Source organism: Lissotriton vulgaris, chromosome 7 (genome assembly GCF_964263255.1).
Source record: "Lissotriton vulgaris chromosome 7, aLisVul1.2, whole genome shotgun sequence".
NCBI classification, from domain to species: domain Eukaryota; kingdom Metazoa; phylum Chordata; class Amphibia; order Caudata; family Salamandridae; genus Lissotriton; species Lissotriton vulgaris.
The window spans coordinates 607444178-607464894 of NC_141695.1; the positions used below are offsets into that span (position 1 = coordinate 607444178).

Sequence of the window (20717 nt, forward strand, 5' to 3'; positions counted from 1 at the left end):
GCACAAAACATAACTTGTGGTTGTTTATCCTTCCATATGTATCCTTGTGCCGCTATTCTGATTATGTTCTCTGCTTATTGAATATCCTTTGGTAGGCATTGCCCACTCTTGCCCTCGGTGGATTGTATGGTTTCTGATCCTTCTTAGTTTTTTCACTTTAAAACATACCTTAAAAATTTTAAAATGAACCTTAATTTCTCCTGTTTCTCGGCAGTCTGATGATCCCCAGTGTAACTCGGAATGCTTGTTATTTTGTACTGAGGTACTGTTGAGTCACCGTATAGCTTGCAATAATGCTTAAACTGACGTCGAGGCCGGCCGGATGGTTGTAGGCCCGTAATTGTTTGCTGATACTGCACAATAAAGGTTTTGAAAAAATTAAAAAAAAAGAAAAAAAAAGAAAGGGATAGGCCTTCTGATAGATTACATTTACAGTTAAAACCTGCACAGCCAGGCTACTGGTGATAGACCTGCAGTCATGTTTATATGATCACTGTAGGAGATGGCACAGTGGGTGTTGCAGTCCACTGGTAACATTTAACTTGCAGGACATTGGTACGCTTTAGTACTATGTACTTAGGACTTATAGGTAAGTTAAATGTGCCAATCAGGAATTTAAGTTTAACCATGTTGAAAGGAGGAGCTCAAGCACTTTACCACTGGTTAGCAGGTTTAAAGGGCACAGAGTTCTATAGCCTGCAACAATAGGGTTTAGCAAAAAGGAGAAAAAACTGGGGAGACCCTGCAGAAAGGGTAATTTCTAACACACGTTATAAATATTTGTAAGCCCACCCATACCACCATCCAAACCCCGTAATCCTTCTTTTTCACACATCATTCTTTTTCCCCACACTGCAGATTGATTGATCACAGTTTGCTCATCAGCCACAGACCCTGCTTTTTAGGTCGAGCCGAGGCAGCGCGTGCGCTGCTGCGAGGCATGCAGTATTGGATTATGTCTTTGAAGCCCCGCCCATTCTCTGCCCATATTTGTCATTGGCTTGTGTCCTTCTCCTTCCTTGGCTTGTGTCCTTCTCCTTATAAAAGCTGGTTTGCAAGTCATTATTAGGCTTGTTAGTCCCTCCTTGGTACCGCGTTGTCTGCATTTGTAACTTCCATGACGACTGGCCCTTTTACTTCGGTTATGGCACTGTATGTCTTATTTAGTCTGTATCAAAGACAATGGTCCTAGAACCTAGTTAAAACAAAGCTGTGAATCTAAAAGCATTATTAATAGTAATTTGTCAAAGTACAACGGAGTTTAGTGCAATATTGTTTTAAACAAACTCCTTAAACCGTAGTCAATTGTTTAGACATCAAATGTAAAGTCAAACAGCAACAAACCAAACTGTTTTTTTGTATTCACCAAATAATTTAATGTATTCAGTTTCTGGTCAATTGTCAAGTATTATTCAGGTTTTTCAAAAAGAAAAAGGTTGCTCCAGGTGGGAACGTGCGTAAAGGAGAGGTGCTAAGTGTGAGTGTGAGATCATTTCAGCTGCTAAAATTGCTTGAGGATTTAATTGCAACAGCAGCCAAGCATCTTCCCTACTCCACCTCAAATTTTTTATCTGGCAAGTGTAGAGACTTCAGTGGTCCCCCCGTTCCAGAACGAATCTTCCTATTCTCTTCCCTACTGTACATTCCCCTCTCCCTCCAACCCAGCCTGACCGAAAACTCCACACACATTTACCACCTGCTCAGTACAGGTGGTAAATATTTGTGTTAAACTGCTCTGAAAAATTAATACTGCATGGCAATTCTGTGGCTGCAGATCTACCCCATTCCAGGAGATCTAACAAATAAATTCACGGTTCTGGTGGGCAACTGTTGTATGTGGAGGTTGTTGCCCGTCAGTGCTGTGCAACTCGTAATCTGGACCCAAGTATTCACTTTTGACATATTCATTATCTTAGAACCATGCACGTACTGACTATGAGGAGGACAGCCCCTCCTGAGTTTTGAGCATAGGCTGACGTATGCAGGAAGTCATTTACCTGGATGGGGCTTGTAGGGACAAGCCCCTTCTTTCACCTCAGTATTGGCTGGAATGCACAAGACTTGTAAAATGACCACTTGCAGACTGACCCCATCTGCCTGTCATGGCATCAGCCATAGAAGACTTTACAACTGGGGGAAGCTTTGAAGAATGGCAGTGTGGCTTCCTTGGCATTAGATCCTCAGGAAATGTGTTCTGTTCTTCAAGCTTTGTCTCATGAAAACAGTTACTTTCCATTGTGTCCGACAGGGCGGTGCACAGGTATGTTCCCGTTACTAAGGTAGGATTCATTCCTCGTGGGAGGGGATAAACTCTCTATCATCTCCCCTCCCCTTCCAGTGCTAGTCACCCACACCAGGTCAAATGGATCTCTGTCCCAAGGAATTGACATTGTGGACTGTTTGTACTTAGGGTGTTTTGTAGTTTTCAGTCCTTGTTTCAGCCTCTCTGGCATCACACTCTTGATACCGTGGATGGCACTTATACCCATATCAGTGATTCCCAGAAACCGGTAAATCTTCCTCCATGCCCCTAGAAACTTCTGGAGCGTTGGTGTAAAATCCCTAAACCTGCCTGGCCCTAATGATAACTCGCAGTCACTAATGGGTCATGTACATGTATCACCAAGGGCTGGGCCTTTGTGGTATCTCCTTACAGAGGCAACCACTCTTTTGAGGGAAGGTGTGATTTATTTATTGTTTATTGCTGTTTTTATAGCGCACTACTAATCACCCTCCAGATGCCTCGGAGCTCTTTGAGGAGTGGGAACATAACAAGGTTTGTTCGTTGCAGGATAGTGTGCAACTGAACCTAGTGATGTTAACAAGTTAGTCCCTCAGGTAAAAGTGGGGCATGAAAAAGATAACAAAGCCTTTATAGAGGCCTAAGGGACCTCTTGGACACGATAACTGATGGGAGATTTGTGATTGTAAAGAGCGTTGTGGGAGAGTATGCATGATCAATGAGTGATAGGAGTAAGACTTCATGGAGAGAGGGGGGAGTGGCTGCGCAACGGAGCATGGTGGTCACTAGTTAGGCTTGCTCCGCCGTAACCCTTCTCTTCCCTGACTATCCGGAATAATTATCTGACCCCCATTCTCTGTTGGAGCGGGAATCGCGACTGAAAGAAACCTGTAGCCGGAGATTTCGCAGTGACCATCTGTGGCCTAGATGTGAGGTTCAGCCGGGAGGTGGAGTGATCACCCCTGTCTCGTACGTAATGACACAGAGCGGGGACCGGCAGGCACCATTCGGAGACCCGGAACTGCGTCAGTGCAGTCAGCGTCTATAGGGCCTCCATGAGAGTACGACTGTGTGACACACCTCAAGTAGGAGGAGGTGCGTTGTGTGCCCGAAGGTAGAGACGCACTACTGGACAGCAGAGTTCCAGACCCTGCGGGCGCGACGTCGCCGGCCTCGGCTGCTGCGGGGTGGGACAAGAGGACTTAGCCCAATCCATCGCCCATACCCGCACATTCCAGTGCGGGAGAGGAGGTGGTCGTGGTGGGCAGCCCCCCATGCAGCGCAGAGCTGGTGCAGAGGTAGCAGGATTTTGAGGAGGAGGACGCCCTCAGCGCTGATTGAGGCCTGACTGCCTCGTGTGCCGAAGCTTTGAATTGCTACTACACCCACCCCGGCCCTCCCCCCCGGCTCTGTCGTTATTCATAAGGCAGCGAGTGGCACTGGAGTGATTGCGCATTTGGGGCCCGGGACTCTGCCACCTCCCCACCCCCTCAACTCACTCTGATTCCAGCCTGCCTGCGCACTGGTGACAGTCCCATGAAGTAGATATGAGGATTTAAGGAGACCGCCCCTCCATAGCTGGGTGTTGTCGACCCGTTCCCACCCTTCTGCACTGCCACACCCGTAAACAGAGACCGGTTGGCGTCGCCCCTCTCAGGAGCCACGCAGGATTAGGAAAGGCCTTGGTGTTGCTACGTGTCACTGCTGAGGCCAGCACTGGGGCCTAAAGCTGGGAAAACCACGATGTCAAGAACGAAGGGTTCCAGGATGGTTCACCAGAATAAACAGGACCGTTACGCATTCCCTAAAGCATCGCTCCAGGACCAGCGGACCAGAGACAAAGCAGGGAGCGGAGCGGAGGATAACCCCCCTGAACCAACTCTCAAGGATGTCATGGAGGCAATTTCTGGGGTCCGGACGTCACTGGAACAAAGAATGGACACAATCTCCTCTGATGTCTCGCTCATCAGACCTGACCTGGCAAAAAAAAACTAAAAAGTCAAACAATTGGAGATTACAACAACAAACTTGGTAGAAGACGTCTTGCACCTCCAAAACGAAAGCCACGACCTGCAGCTCTTTTGAAAGTTTACTGAAAACAAGTTTGACGACTATGAAGGGTGCACCCGCCGCAATAACGTATGAATACTGGGTGTGCCGGAGTAGGCGGAGGGGCAGACGCCGGACCTATTCTTAGAGGACCTCCTACTTAATCCTCTTCAACCTAAAGGCCTGTCAAAAATGTTCGTAATCGAGATGGCGCATAGGGTCCCGGGGGGTAGGCAGAAGCCTGAGGCTCCCCCGCGCGGGTGTTGAACTATCGAGACAGGGACGTGATCCTTCAAAAATGCAAGCGCCAAAACACTTGTTGCAATATATATAAAAGCTCTTTCATTCATTCATTCAAGAACGGGCCCGCCACTCAAATATGAGAACGCTGACATAACTATTTTCCGGACTTCACGCAGGCAGTCTAGAAACAACGTAGATCGTTCCTTGCCAACAAAAAGGCACTGCGAGACAAAGGTATGAAATATGCCATGCCATTCCGAGCGCGCCTTCACGTGGAGGCTGGCAGCAGAGCTTGGTTCTTCGACATGCACATGGTGATTAAATGGCTGGAGGGCTGGAGGACTGGCCCGGAACCAAGTAACACAACACACGTTGAAGGAGTCAGCTAACCTGCTCATTAAGAAGATGGGTCTCAATTCTGAGACAGTTGGAGGCCACTGCCTTACTGAACTGTTCCCTGCATCGGCGGGGAGCACAGGTACCATGCAAAAGTAGACTCATTGGGGCTAATCCATTTTGGTGGGACAAAACTCATGGGGCCCGCTCCTCCTAGCAAGCGGTGAGACATTATTAGTGCTGGGAGAGTTGGGAAGACGTAGCATTCTTTTTACACCCCCACACTTCTACCTTCAGTTCTTCAGTTGGGCGGCTGGCAATCTGCAAGTTTGAATTCATGGGCAGTTTAAGGCCCAGAGTGCAGGGGAGCAGGGAGGGTGGGTGTTGAGATTAATTAATTGAAGGGTGTGTTGTTGCCTGTGCCCCAGTGGAGTAAGTTGTGGGTGTAGGCTTATTGTCAGTGGTTTTCTGAATGGCTCCTCTGTTGCAGGCACGTGAACACTGCCTCCGGATGCTGGAGGATGCCCTGAGAAACAACGCCCTGGAATCCACTTCATGCAGGTAAGGTTACACCGCCTAAGGTAAAATGAGTGATGAACACTGTACTGAAGGAAGCAGTAACCAAACTAAGCACTTGTCTACAACAGCAGCCCATTTTACAAGGCAGTGCATGCTGGTTCCCATCAGGACACTGTGTGAAAACAGCCTCTTTAATATGATGCATTGCAGTCTTTCCTCGTTGACTGTCATTTTTGGGCAATAGCAGCTACATTGCATCCTGGTTTTTATTGTCCCAACGTTTGCACGCAAGTACTGCACTGCATCTGAATCGCATTTTCACATTTTAAGAGTTGGGCTCCTGAGGAGAATATGTTGCATACAAACCTGAAACAAGTGATGAAATAACAACAAGCCCAGTGGAACTGCTCATTGATAGCCCATGCTTACATTGCAGTTTTTGTTGGCATCCTCTGGAACTAGCTCAAGTGTCTGTTGCCAATAGTTGATAGCACATACTTACATTGCAGTTTTTTATGGTATCCCTCTGGAACTAGCTCAAGTGGCTGTTGCTAGTACTTGATAGCACATGCTTACATTGCAGTTTTTGTCTGCATTGCTCTGGAACAAGCTCAAGTGGCTGTTGCAGTACTTGATAGCACATGCTTACATTGCAGTCTTTGTTGGCAGTTCTTGATAGAACATGCTTATGTTCCAGTTTTTGTTGGCATCCCTCTGGAACTAGCTCAAGTGGCTGTTGCCAGTGCTTGACCACACATGCTTACATTACAGTTTTTGTTGGCATCCCCCTGGAACTGGCTCAAGTGGCTGTTGCAGTACTTGATAGCACATGCTTACATTGCAGTCTTTGTTGGCATCGCTCTGGAACAAGCTGAATTGGCTGTTGCCAGTGCTTGATAGCACATGCTTACGTTGCAGTTTTTGTTGGCATCCCTCTGGAACTAGCTCAAGTGGCTATTGACAGTACTTCTAAGATGGCCGCTGCACCTTGTTCAAGAGAACCTCACTCATTCACCTGACAAAGCTAATGCTTAGTGAAGAGGAGTGAAGAGGGAGTGTCTGTTGTGGCCCCACTGTAAATCATCTTGATTAGCGAGGGTCACTCCCATGGGCCGCATCCATAATATTGCCTGTGAGGTCATTGCAGCGTCATACCATGAGAGGTACTGGACTGTTAGCGGTTGCGCCAGACTGGCTTGGTATGCATGTTTAGGGTCAGTCCTCTCTAAACACGGAATACCTGGTGATGTCTAAACAACCGAGATATGGGAGCTAAGACGCACTAAGCCACTCCACGCACATTTGCATATAAGCCCACAAAGACAGCCTACGTTTTGCTTGCCACCGTGTAAGCTTTTGAGCAGTCACGAAGTTGTGAAGGCATTGCTCTGAAATGTGAGTGAGGTGCGATGCCAACTGTAGAGCAGAACCAGCTAGTTGGTGTAAAAGCCATCGCAGACATCATAAAAATCAATAGTGAATAACAATGAAACCTTAAATTTCGTAATGGATAATTTCAGCAGAAGCTTGAGAATTGTTTGCTACGAGGGCTAAAGTTTGTGAACACGGTGATGCAGAGTCTAGGGATTTGAGCTAGAATGCAGTGGCTGTGACAGTGCAAAAGCAATCTGGGTCTCTTTAACGTGGGAAAAATATGAGGCAAACAAGCCTTACTCTCCTTCTTTACAACCTCCATTTGGGGTACCTGCACCCTTATCTATGCACTTGTTCAGGTTTCTTGTCAAAGGCTGTTAACTAGTTCTGGTTTATTTTGGTAACCTATTCCCCCTTTACAGATAATCACTAAATTTCTTAAACGTTTATGGTTTTAACTTTGAGCCTGAATTTCATTACTTCACTAATGCATAAAGTTGGGCTCCTCAGAGCATGTTAGCAAATATGCATGTGCATTTAACTATTTACTGTATGTAGGCATATAAAGGTTTTCAATCTCATCAAATAAAGATGCTGAAAATATGCAGTATTGTAGTCGCTAGGCGTTTAATATGGTCTTGATGCTTGGAAACACCTGGCTGTGGGAAATCTGAATTGCTCTGTTCGAGGCATATGAGCTATACATCGTATACTTGTGCATAGATCACCATCTGGTGTTGGGCTTGGATGTTTGCACTTTGTATTTGTCTTGGAAGAAGTCTTTTGTAGTCACGAGGTAGGTGACTCCTCCTTAGAACGATAGTGCACATGGGCATCGACTCCATCTCAAGATTGATTTTTTCCGCCATCGGGTTCGGATGTAATTTGCTGCACTCCGAGTCGGTTTCAGTTTCGAATCCCTCTTCGAAGCGCAATCCCTCCATTCGACAGTATTGTCTCGATCGCGACTTCCTTTCAACGTGCATCTTTAAAATAAACTCCTCGATTTTCAACATGGGCATCTGTCAATGGAAAGGACTCCTTTCAAAAAATGCCCCGGGTGTGGTGCTAAGTTGCCACACACAGACTTGCATGAGGTTTGTAACCTCTGCCTCACCCCGGAGCACAAAGACCAGAACTGCGAGGCTTGTTCATCTTTCAGGTCGAAGAAGACCATCCGTGATAGTCTGGCTCAACGTCACAAAATGTCTTGCGAAGGAGCTCAATTCCGGACATCTTCGGAGTAGATCCCAATGTCCAGCCGGAGCAACAAAGTGATTAAGAAGACATCTCCGTTTCTGAGGCCGACGACTCTGACGTTGAAGAGGAGACACTCACCCCAGCTCAACGGTCCGTGAGTACCGAAACCCCTCTCGCAAAAAACAAACCTAAGGCTCCGGTAACACCCTCGGGCTAGGGTCGACACCAACAACATGTCTCAGAAGCCCCTCCCTCGGGCCCGGCTATTGATACATAAAGATAAGCCTTCCGGCTCCGGCTCGAGCCAACCCCATTTCGCTGCCAAAAAGTCACCTTCGGCACCGAAGCACAAGACCAAAGATGTGTCACGCTCTTGATTTTGCCCTTATTCGTCGACATTGAAGACAGCCTCGACGCGAAGCCCTCAGTGTAGAAACATACCAACGACAAACATTCGGAACCGAAAAAATCTTCGGAGCTGAAAATATCGGCGGAGCCAAGAAAAGTCTCGGACTCATAAACTCCTATAACAAAATCTAAGGAGACCAAAACCCCACAGAAAGCCTCAGAAACTCGGTCCAAAGAAGATTCTGATTCAAAATCTTTGGCCCTGAAAAAAAAAACTTTACCTACATAACAGGTAACTGATTTTTCGGATCCAAAACAAGACTCTTTTTTATTGACCCAGAGACTGGCAAAGTCATCGCCAAGCCTCCAAAAAAGAGGAAACTGGACACTTCAGAGGAGTCTGAAATACTCTTGAAGTGAAAGGAGATGAGTACTAACACCTCCCCACTTCTTTCTCCTCCTCCACTTGATCCAAAGCTTCTGATTTCTCCACCTCACTCCCCACAACATACTTTTTCACCTCAAACATCGGATACTGAGTATGATCATATTGACAGGGAAGGAAATATAGATCCTCATGGGGCAGATGCACATGACGTAGACCCTTGGGATGACTACATCACAGATCCATCTTGGCCATCGCCACCAGATGGCAATATTGGTTTCGCCCAATTAATAAATAGGGCTGCCCAATACCATGTGGTACAATTACATTCTGATCCCTTAGAGGAAGACTTTTAACTTGAAACTGTTGCACCCTCGCAGAAGTCCACACATACCCTGCAGATGTTGAAAGGCATGCTCAAACATCCCCCAGAAGTTTTTAAAGACCCTGTCAGTGCAAAGATTCTCAGCAATAGGATAGATAAAAAATATAAGGCAACTCCCAATGACCCGATTTACATTAAAGGTCAAATCACTTTGGATTCTCTTGTGGTGTCTAATGCACGCAAAAGGGCAAACTCACAGAGTAAAGCAAACACCCCCCTCCTGATAAGGAGTCCATATTAATAGACGCATCTGGTAAACTAATTGCGTCACAGGCTGCAAATCATTGGCGGATAGCCAATGCTCAAGCTTTATTGGCCAGATATGACAGGACTTACTATGACAAGCTTGAAAAGCTCATGCAACACCTTCCTGACTAGTACAAACATAAGGCCAACAACCTTATCCAAATTGATAACAAACACCTCAATTAAATGTGTGCTTGACGCGGCTGATACCACAGTGTAGTGAAGTAGTGTGGCTCACTGGTTAGAGGCGGCAGACCCGAGAGCAGAGGACGGCCCGGGACCAGGGTTCGATTCCCGGCGCGGCAGGTTTCTGGACCAGGGTCAGCGGACTCGATAATTCTCTCGCCTCGGTGCCCACTCTGATCAGCGATCATACTCGGCAACTCTGGGCATTAGCTTGCCTCATCTTCACTAACGGCCCCACCAGACCGCCGGGGATGCCTGGTCTCACCCTGGAGGTACCCATTAAGGGACCATCTCTCAAGGAAGCCAGGAAGGGTTTCGCAGCAGTCGAAGCGCCTTGGGACCCTCCGGGTAAGTAGTGCGCTATATAAATGCCTATACATTTACATCCCGCGCCATTAACACTAGCATTTTGTTGTGGAGGCACGCTTGGCTTCTGGTCTCCGGATTCAAACAGTATGTGCAATCTGCTTTCCTAAATCAGCCCTTTGATCAAGAGCATCTTTTCGGGTCTTCAGTTGACACAGTTTTAGAAAAGATACAGAAACTGCTAAGTCCACGGGGGCCTTACAATTCCCTCCCCTGAGAGAGGCTCTTTTCGCCGCTCCTTCTACACGGCTGGCTCCAAAACCATTGGCTCAGAACATACCTCTTTCTCCAACAAGAGTCGCACTCAAACGTCCTCCAAAGGATACTTTCGCGGAGGCTACAGAGGAAACAATGGTAAAGGAAAAGGTCACAGCAACAATAACCGCACATCCCCTACCACCAAATAGTGACTTCCTTGCACTTTCCCATATCATCCCACTCCTGCCGGTGGCGTCTCTCACAGTTTCTACCTGTCTGAAATTCAATCACAACAGACAGGTGGGTAAGAAAAATTGTCCAGTATGGTTACTGCCTGGAACTCAACTCTACCCCCTCTCCTCCGCCATCCCCCCCCAAACATTCCTCCCAGACAAAGTCCAATGTTCTCGGAACATCTAACACTTCTCAAACAAGAGGTTCTCTCTATATTACAAAAACATGCAATAGAACCAGTCCCCTTGCCTCACCAAGGCACGGAGGTTTACTCCCTCTATTTCCTAATTCCAAAAAAGGACGGATCTCTGGGACCCATATTGGATCTCAAACCGCTTAACCTCTACATTCAGTCTGATCACTTCCACATGCTCCCCCTACTTCAACACGGTGACTTTCTCTCCTCTCTCGATTTAAAGGATGTCTACTTTCATATTCCCATTCACCCCGCTCACAGAAAATATCTCTAGTTCGTGGTAGATGGTCAACACTACCAATTCAAAGTCCTCCCATTTGGGGTGACTACAGCACCAAGAGTCTTCAGTAAATGCCTTTCAGTAGTTTCAGCCCATTTAAGAAGACAGCACATTCATGTCTTCCCTTATCTGGACGACTGGCTCACAAAAGCCAAGTCACACAGCAGCTGTGTGCAACACACACAAAAAGCAATCTAACTGCTTCACACCTTGGGATTCACCGTAAACCATACCAAATTCCATCTCCAACCATCCAACATACAACAGTATCTAGGGGCTACAATAGACACTTCAAAAGCTCTAGCATACTCCAACCCAGTCAGGATAAGCTCTAATAGCAAAATTTCAACCTTAACACTCACTACCAGCGCGAGTGTTCATGCAATTAATCGGGATGATGGCCTCTTGCATTATCATCGTCCCTCATTCAAGACTCCAAATGCGTCCCTTACAGGAGTGTTTGGTACATCAGTGGAACCCGGCTCAAGGTCAGCTAACAGATCTGGTGTTAGTAGACGACCGCACCCATCGCTCTCTGCAGTGGTAAAACACACAAAACCTTTCCAAAGAGTGGCCGTTCCTCGACCCGGTTCCACAGATTGTGCTATCAGACGCATCGCTCACCGACTGGGGAGCTCATCTTCAAACCCATACTATTCAGGGCATATGGCCCCCTCAACAAAAAGAATTCCACATAAATTACCTGAAATTGTTGGCAATCTTCCTAGCATTAAAATCTTTTCAACTCCACCTCTTAAGCAAAGCTGTCCTAGTCCGTACAGACAACATGACAGCAATGTATTATATACAAAAACAGGGGAGGACACACTCTCTCCAGGTTTCACACCTAGCTCAAAGCATATAGAGATGGGCCATTCCTCAAAACATATCTCCTAGCAGAACACCTCCTACACAATCAAATTGCGTATCTACTCAGTCGCCAAAAAATGCAGATCCACGAATGGGAACTTCATCCTCAAGTTCTGCTTCCATTCTTTCATATCTGGGGCCACCCAGAAATAGACCTGTTCGCCACTCACCAAAACGCAAAATGCCCAAGCTTCCCATCCAGGTATCCACACCCATTGTCAGAAGGCAATGCGCTATGGATGAACTGGTCAGGCAAATTTGTTTACGCTTTTCCGCCTCTCCCACTCATTCCGCTAATGGTTCGGAAACTCAAACCGTATTCCCTCACAATGATCCTAACTGCTCCAACATGGGCCCGACAACCATGGTTCACAACCCTTTTGGAACTATCGGTAGTTCCTCATCAAAAGCCATGCCTCTCACCCAAGCTTCTTACTCAGAACCATGGAGAGATAAGGCATCCAGATCCCAGTGAACTCAACCTTGTGATCTGGCACCTGAAGTCTTAGAGTTTGGCTACATTAATCTCCTGCCAGACTGCATGAACATCATTAAAGAGGCTAGACGTCCTACCACTAGAGCTTGCTATGCCGCAAAGTGAGAAAGATGTGTAATTTACTGTACAAATAACAAAATCAACCCACTAGATGCTTCCATTTAAAACATCGTCTGTTCCTTTTCGTATCTATTACACTGTAACCTTGCGTATACATCCATTTGACTACATCTTGCTGCAATAGCAACCTATCTCCAAAACAGACAACATTTGTCTTTGTTTAGAGTACCAGCTTTCAAGGCATTTATGGAAGGACTTAAACGAATAATTCCACCTAGAGTTCCACCCTCTCTAGTAAGGAACCTAAATGTGGTACTTACCAGGCTCATGGGTCCCCCATTTGAACCTAAGCATAAATGCGGATTACAAATCTCACCTGGAAAGTAGCTCTCTCAGAAGATCCAGGGAACTCTAGGCATTAACCTATCAAGAACCATTTCTCCAAATCCATCAACACAAAGTGGTTCTTAGGACTAACCCAACATTTCTATCTAAAGTCGTCTCTGCTTTCCACCTTAACCTGTCTGTAGAGCTCCCAGTGTTTTTCCCTCTACCAGACTCAGTAGCAGAACGGGTCTCTGCACACACTGGACGTAAAAAGAGCGATACTTTACTACATTGAAAGAACAAAATCCTTTGGCTCCGAGGGGGACAAAGACATCTTGCAAGGCCAGCGTACCATGAGTCCTTGCCCCAAAGTCCACCTCAGTCCAAGAAGAAGGCTTTGGTACAACCCGCCTCCATGCCACAGTCGGAACTGAGAACATGTTTCCGACGCCCCGCCCTCCGGCTCAGCACCGAAACACATCCAAAAGCCTTGGGGCTCCGAACTGAGCCGTTCAAAAATGTGCACCGAGCAGAAAGCTTCGGGATCTAAGTCAAAGACAGGCTCTGCCCCTCCCCCTTCAACGCCAAAAACAGCTTCGGATCCGAAATTCTCTGCATTTAAAACACTAGAATCCTAAACACCGGCACCGAAAATCTCGGCACTGATACAAACGGATGTGCCGATTCCATCTAAGGAACAACATTTTGATGTTCCGCCTTCCAAACCGGATCCCAAAGAGAGCTAGATATTCACCCAACTACTGGACATCTCACCACAAAAGTGACAAAAAACAAAAACCTGAGACAGAAGAGGCTATCACATTCCTTTGAAAAGGAAAAATATTGGTACTAATCCTTCTCCTCCTCCCCTTCCATCACCTCCTTCTCCTCAGTTTCAACCCTTATTAATTTCACCTGAGCACTCACTGCCACATACATCTGAAGATCAGGATGATGGGTTTGGGGATGGGGCTGGGGACAATGAGCCAATACCCGCAGAACCCTAGACAGATTATAACACCAATTCCCCCACAGGGAATGATCCTGTCCTGTACCCTACCAAGGCTTCTCCACCAGACGACAGTGTAGGTTACATAGAACTGCTGGGTAGAGCTGCTAACTACCATGGGGTTCAGCTGCATAAAGAATTCCTAGAAGAGGATTTCCTTTTTGAGACTCTTAGCACCACACAAAGGTCCACACACACACTTCCCATGCTCAAGGGTATGATCAAGCATGTGGATTTTTAATGACCCCGGCAGGGCACGTATCCTCACCCCTAGGGTAGATAAGAAGTATAAGCTGGCACCATCTGATCCAGCATACATAAATGGGCAGTTACCATTGGATTACTTGGTTGCTTCCAACGCATGGTAAAGGGGCAATTCGGAAACAGGTGATGCTCCACCCCAGATAAAGAATCTAAGCTGATAGACGCTTAGGATAAAAGGGTAGCCTCTCAGGCTGCAAACGTTTGGCGCATCTCCAATACACAAGCTCGGTTAGGTACGACAGAATGCATTGAGATGAAATAGAGCAATTTCTACCTGATTAGTGCAGGTCCAAAGCACAAGACCTAGTGCGGGAGGAACAGCTCATTTCTAATAATTCCATCAGGTGCGCACTAGATGCTGCAGACACTGTTGCTAGAGCTGGCAACACCAGCGTCCTTTTTAAGAAGGCATCCCGGGCTTCCTATTTCAGGATTTAAACCAGAGGTTCAGACTACAATCCTAAACACACCATTCGATAAGGAACACCTCTTTCGCCCTTTGGTAGATTCCTCACTGGAAAAAATTAAGAACTCTTAAGTTAACACCAGGACGTGGTTTCATTCGGCGCTCCTTCTACCATGGAGGATCTAAGAATACTTCCTCAGACACTACCTCCACCATGTATAAAGGCAACTATCAACCCTCTGCCTCTAAAGGTTACTTCAGAGGGGGTTACAGAGGCAACAATGGCAAGGGTAGAGGCTCAAACACATGCGCCTCTCCCTCCAATACCAAACAGTGACTTCCCTACACTTCCCACCCAATCGTTTAACACCTGTCGGGGGGGTGTCTTTTACATTTCCTACCCGTCTGGCAGTCCATAACTACAGACAAATGGTTACTGGAAATTATCTGTTCTGGTTATTGCCTGGAGTTCACCAACAATCCTCGAAACATTCCCCCACGGTTAAACAAACTCTCAGTGTATCACTTACACCTTCTCAAAGAAGAGGTTCAGTCTCTCCTTCTAAAAGAAGCTATAGAGCCTGTACCACTACAATACCGGGGGCCGGGCATATACTCCTCATATACTTTCTCATACCCAAAAAGGACAGTTCTTTCAGACCAATTCCGGACCTTAGAGAACTAAATCTTTACATACAGTCAGACCATTTTCATATGGTAACACTTCAACAATTACTAACACTTCTGCAACAGGGCAACTTTCTGTCTACTCTACACTTAATGGGTCGCCTCTTTTCATATTCTAATCTACCCTGCTCATCTCAAATTTCTCAGATTTGTGGTAGCGGGCCAACATTACCAGTTCAAGGTACTCCAGTTCGGAGTCACAAATGCTCCCAGAGTCGACACAAAGTGCCTGGCGGTAGTCGCTACTCACCTCAGAAGTCAACACATTAATTTCTTCCCCTACTTGGACGACTGGCTCATCAAAGCTAAAACTTATTCAATATGTCTCCAACACACCCACAGAACACTACAGTTACTACATCAACTGGGGTTCACAGTAGAGTCCAACCTTCCAATACTAAGAACTACCTAGGGGCCACTTTAGATACTCAAAAGGCCCTGGCCTTTCCCAACGCAGCCAGAATTCGCAACATTTAGGCTCTAGTTCTCAATCCAATCACCCTCACAGTGTATGTGCAACTACACAGAATGATGGCATAGTGCATCATAATCGTTCCCCATGCCACGCTTCATATGCGTCTCCTACAGGAATACTTAGCGAGTCAGTGGAATCAATCGCAGGGTCTTTTAACTGATATAGTGTTGGTAAACAGCCGTACTCCTCGATCTGCAGTTGTGGAACACACAACATGTATCAAAAGGACTGCCCCTCATAGATCCAGTTCCACAGACCATGCTAACAGTGGACGTGTCCCTTACTGGCTGGGGGGCTTATCTTCCGCACCACACAGTGCAAGTTTTTCGGAGCCAACAGCAAAAATCACTCCACATCAACCATCTAGAATTGCTGGCAGTCTTTCTAGTGCTCAAAGCATTTCAAACCCACCTAAATGCCAAAGCTGTCCCTAGTAAGTACCAACAACATGACAGCTATGTATTACATATAAAAATAGGGGGGTGGGGGGACACTCTCCCCAACTGTCACACTTGGCCCAAAACATTTGGAGGTGGGCCATTCACCACAACATCCATCTCTTAGCGTAACACCCCCAAGAATGAACAATCAGATTGCCGATCTCCGCAGGCAGAGACAGCAGATACACAAATGGAAACTTAACCCTGATGTTCTCCTCCCATACTTTCAAAGTTGGGAAGTCCCTCAAATAGATCAGTTTGCCACACACCAAAACACAAAATGCCCAAACTTTACCTCCAGGTATCCACACCCGCTCTCGAAAGGCAATGCACTACGGATGAACTGGTCTGGGATATTTGCCTATGCTTGTCCGCCTCTCCCACTCATTCCATTAGTGGTTCGGAAGCTCAGGGAAACCTCTCTCACACTGATCCTAGTAGCTCCCACATGGGCTCGTCAACCATGGTTTACAACCCTGTGTAAGCTGTCTCTGCTTCCCCATCAAAAGCTGCACCTCACATCCAGTCTCCTCACACAGAGCCATGGAGAAATCAGACACCCAGATCTCAAACAACTAAACCTCGCGATCTGGCTCCTGAAGTCTTAGAGTTTGGTTATCTAAATCTCCCACCAGACTGTATGAACAATAATCAGAGAGGCCAGAAGGCCTACTACAAGAGCCTGTTACGCAGGTAAATGGAAACGTTTTATCTGTTGCAATAACATCATCATCAATCCTCTTGATGCCTCAATACAAAACATAATTTGTTACCAATTTCACTTGCAGCAGTCAGGATTGGCTTACACTTCTACCAGACTACATCTCGCTGCAGTAACTGCGTATCTACAGAATAGGCAGCACTTATCGCTTTTCAGAGTGCCCATAATCAAAGCTTTCATGGAAGGACTTAAGAGTTATACCACCAAGACTTCCACCTGCCCCAGTGTGGAATCTTTTTGTAGTCTTGCGAAAAGTGAGACACCGGGGAGTCCCGATGCCTATGGTAACATCCTGCACACTTTCACATGAACCACTGGGTTCTCCTCTGGTGTATATGTATATCAAAAATAATGATAATTCAAACTGTATTCATTTGTGTCAATATTCTTTGTTTATTCTTTCTTTTTCATTCACTTGAATCCTTATGTTTTCAAAACAATCTTGTATCTCATCTCCCATTTACCCAATGCATTTCGGGTCTATGGTGACCCTTCTTCGGGGGTCTCTAGTAAAGAAAATCAAGAAAAGGTCGCAATCAGCCCTTAAACTTAGATTACATTAGTACATAATATATTGCGTTTATACAATGTGAACAAACATCTATAATTCTCCAAACAACCTGTTTGTACCATCACAGTCACTATTTACATCCCTCATCCTTCTTTGTATCAGCGCTAAAAAAATTTTCAGACACCAAAAAAGCCAAATTTAACCAAAACTAATAATAAAGCCCCAGGCTAGAAAATTATGCTGACTAACATTCCGCTGTTCCGTTGAAATAAATCGAAGTTTACTTAAATAAACATTATTAGCGCGCATTCTGTGCCTCCCTCGCTTGTGTACTTACTGGGAAATGAAAAGTGGAAAGCGTCCCTCGCTTACGTGTTCTCAACGAATCCGCTGTTACCTACCATTCTGAGTGTCGCCCTTTAAAGCTCTCTGCGCGCTGATTGGCTTAATTAGCGATCACATGATCGCGACCTCGGACTGTGTAGTCCTAATTCTATATTATTTCATTTATGTTATTCCGCTCTCCGTAGATGAGGATTTTCACAAATTAGCGCTGCTATAAAACTTATCTAATTTAAAGGAGAATTATTATTCTGGCACAACTATATCATGCATAGTTTTCAATCATTTTCGTTCAGCGTTTTACACACATAATATTTACAATGCGGTGTTATTCAATATTATGTTGCGTGACTAGGTTCACACATGATGAAAAACGATATAAAATATAATAAAACAACTCATATTGACTTTGGTGTCGGCCATTTTGGATAGGGAAAGATTCATAGTCATGCAGGAACAATAAACTCGGCTTCTCACAGTGTCTTTATAGAAAACAGGATAATTCTATCCTGTCATTGAGTCCATTAGGTTGTAGGCTGCCCATTTTCTTTATCCAGAAGTACTCTAATCTTAGTCTCGAAATATGAGTGTCTCTTTCAGGATGATATTTGATGACTTCCAGTATTGTGAAGCGAAGTTGTGCTATGTTGTGCCCGGCTTCTTGCCAGTGTGTAGCCAGTGTGGATTTCATATTTTTCAACCGAATATTGCTTTTATGTTCAGTTATTCTTATTTTGATTTTTCTCTCTGTCTGTCCTATATACAATTTTCCACATGGACACTTGATACGAAGAATGTGATTTATGGGAGAAGCCGGGCACAACATAGCACAACTTCGCTTCACAATACTGGAAGTCATCAAATATCATCCTGAAAGAGACACTCATATTTCGAGACTAAGATTAGAGTACTTCTGGATAAAGAAAATGGGCAGCCTACAACCTAATGGACTCAATGACAGGATAGAATTATCCTGTTTTCTATAAAGACACTGTGAGAAGCCGAGTTTATTTTTCCTGCATGACTATGAATCTTTCCCTATCCAAAATGGCCGACACCAAAGTCAATATGAGTTGTTTTATTATATTTTATATCGTTTTTCATCATGTGTGAACCTAGTCACGCAACATAATATTGAATAACACCGCATTGTAAATATTATGTGTGTAAAACGCTGAACGAAAATGATTGAAAACTATGCATGATATAGTTGTGCCAGAATAATAATTCTCCTTTAAATTAGATAAGTTTTATAGCAGCGCTAATTTGTGAAAATCCTCATCTACGGAGAGCGGAATAACATAAATGAAATAATATAGAATTAGGACTACACAGTCCGAGGTCGCGATCATGTGATCGCTAATTAAGCCAATCAGCGCGCAGAGAGCTTTAAAGGGCGACACTCAGAATGGTAGGTAACAGCGGATTCGTTGAGAACACGTAAGCGAGGGACGCTTTCCACTTTTCATTTCCCAGTAAGTACACAAGCGAGGGAGGCACAGAATGCGCGCTAATAATGTTTATTTAAGTAAACTTCGATTTATTTCAACGGAACAGCGGAATGTTAGTCAGCATAATTTTCTAGCCTGGGGCTTTATTATTAGTTTTGGTTAAATTTGGCTTTTTTGGTGTCTGAAAATTTTTTTAGCGCTGATACAAAGAAGGATGAGGGATGTAAATAGTGACTGTGATGGTACAAACAGGTTGTTTGGAGAATTATAGATGTTTGTTCACATTGTATAAACGCAATATATTATGTACTAATGTAATCTAAGTTTAAGGGCTGATTGCGACCTTTTCTTGATTTTCTTTACTAGAGACCCCCGAAGAAGGGTCACCATAGACCCGAAATGCATTGGGTAAATGGGAGATGAGATACAAGATTGTTTTGAAAACATAAGGATTCAAGTGAATGAAAAAGAAAGAATAAACAAAGAATATTGACACAAATGAATACAGTTTGAATTATCATTATTTTTGATATACATATACACCAGAGGAGAACCCAGTGGTTCATGTGAAAGTGTGCAGGATGTTACCATAGGCATCGGGACTCCCCGGTGTCTCACTTTTCGCAAGACATTGAAAGAAGTGGTTTGAGACTAAACCACCAAAGGTAGCAGTGCACAACAACGAATGAGATTTAAGTAAGAATAAGTGAAGCAAAAGAGTGCTGGACGGACCCTATTAGGATCTTTTTGTAGTCCTCACAAAATTGATGGGCCCACCTTTTGAACTCATGCATAAAAGTGAGCCACAGTTTCATTCTTGGAAAATGGCTTTCTTCATCGCCATCATTTCGCTAAGGAGGGTAGGGGAATTACAGGCACTAACCATAGAAGAGCCTTTTTTCCAACTTCACAGAGACAAAGTGGTTCTTCGTGCTAGCCCCAAGTTTCTACCTAAGGTAGTTTCTGTCTTTCATTACCAGAATTCTTCCCTCAACCTGATTCTGTAGCAGAACAAACTTCACATACCTTAGATGTCAGAGGAGACCCTTGTATATTACATTGAAATAGATTCACATGCGTCCACCTGCCTCCCGGGTACCTGTATCTGTTGCAGTTCTCTCTCTTACTCTATATACTTACGCATGGACATCTCTATCCTTTACTTATTAACTCCATTCTCACCCTCTGCAGGAAAACAATCTAACAATGGAGTGGATGCCCATGCACACTATCACCGAAAGGAGGAGTCACTTACCTTGTGACTAGAAAGACTTCTTCAAAGAAAAACAACTTGCAAACATCCGGACCCAACACTAGATGGCAGGAGTATACAAAGCATGTGAATCTACATGTGAATCTACAGCCAAGAACAGATGCTTACTAGGTAAGTAACATTAGCCTTAAACTGTAGCACGTTTTTGGTGTGATTGCTACTTATATGTGCACTTGCGCAGTCGGGCTCAGAATTATGGAAATGGGAAAGATTCAACTTGCTGTTAGATGCCGTTTTAAAGAGGAAAGGAAAATATTAAAAAATGATCAATGCTAGCTATGTGGTCATCAATAACAGAGTTGTTCCATACTGAGTGATATAGATGAGAGAAGTGGTCAAGTTGTCTATGATGTTGGGATCAAAAGTGCATTAATAATGCCTTCCTAACATACATGACGCAGCAGTGGAGAGCGAGTTTTGGAAGTTATAACAACATACAGAATTATAGATGGGAAGCTGGAGGTGTCGAATGTCATTTGGAACCACCAGAACACTGGGAGAGAAATTCATTTTCTTCGTTTCCCCATAGCAGTGCATAGCCGGGTCAAGGATCTGATATTCATGCTGAAGGCGCTCTACCAGAGCAGTACATAACTCA

At 45.0% G+C, this 20717-nt stretch overlaps 1 protein-coding gene across 2 annotated transcripts in view; it reads left to right on the forward strand.

Moving 5' to 3' along the window:
- The window catches only part of RECQL5 (RecQ like helicase 5), a 769601-nt gene that overhangs the window by 648197 nt on the left and 100687 nt on the right, over positions 1-20717 (forward strand). For both annotated transcript variants that reach the window (XM_086930748.1, XM_086930749.1), the window contains one exon: positions 5361-5431. In XM_086930748.1, coding sequence (XP_086786874.1) covers positions 5361-5431 — 71 coding nt within the window. The remainder of the gene's footprint in view (positions 1-5360; positions 5432-20717) is intronic.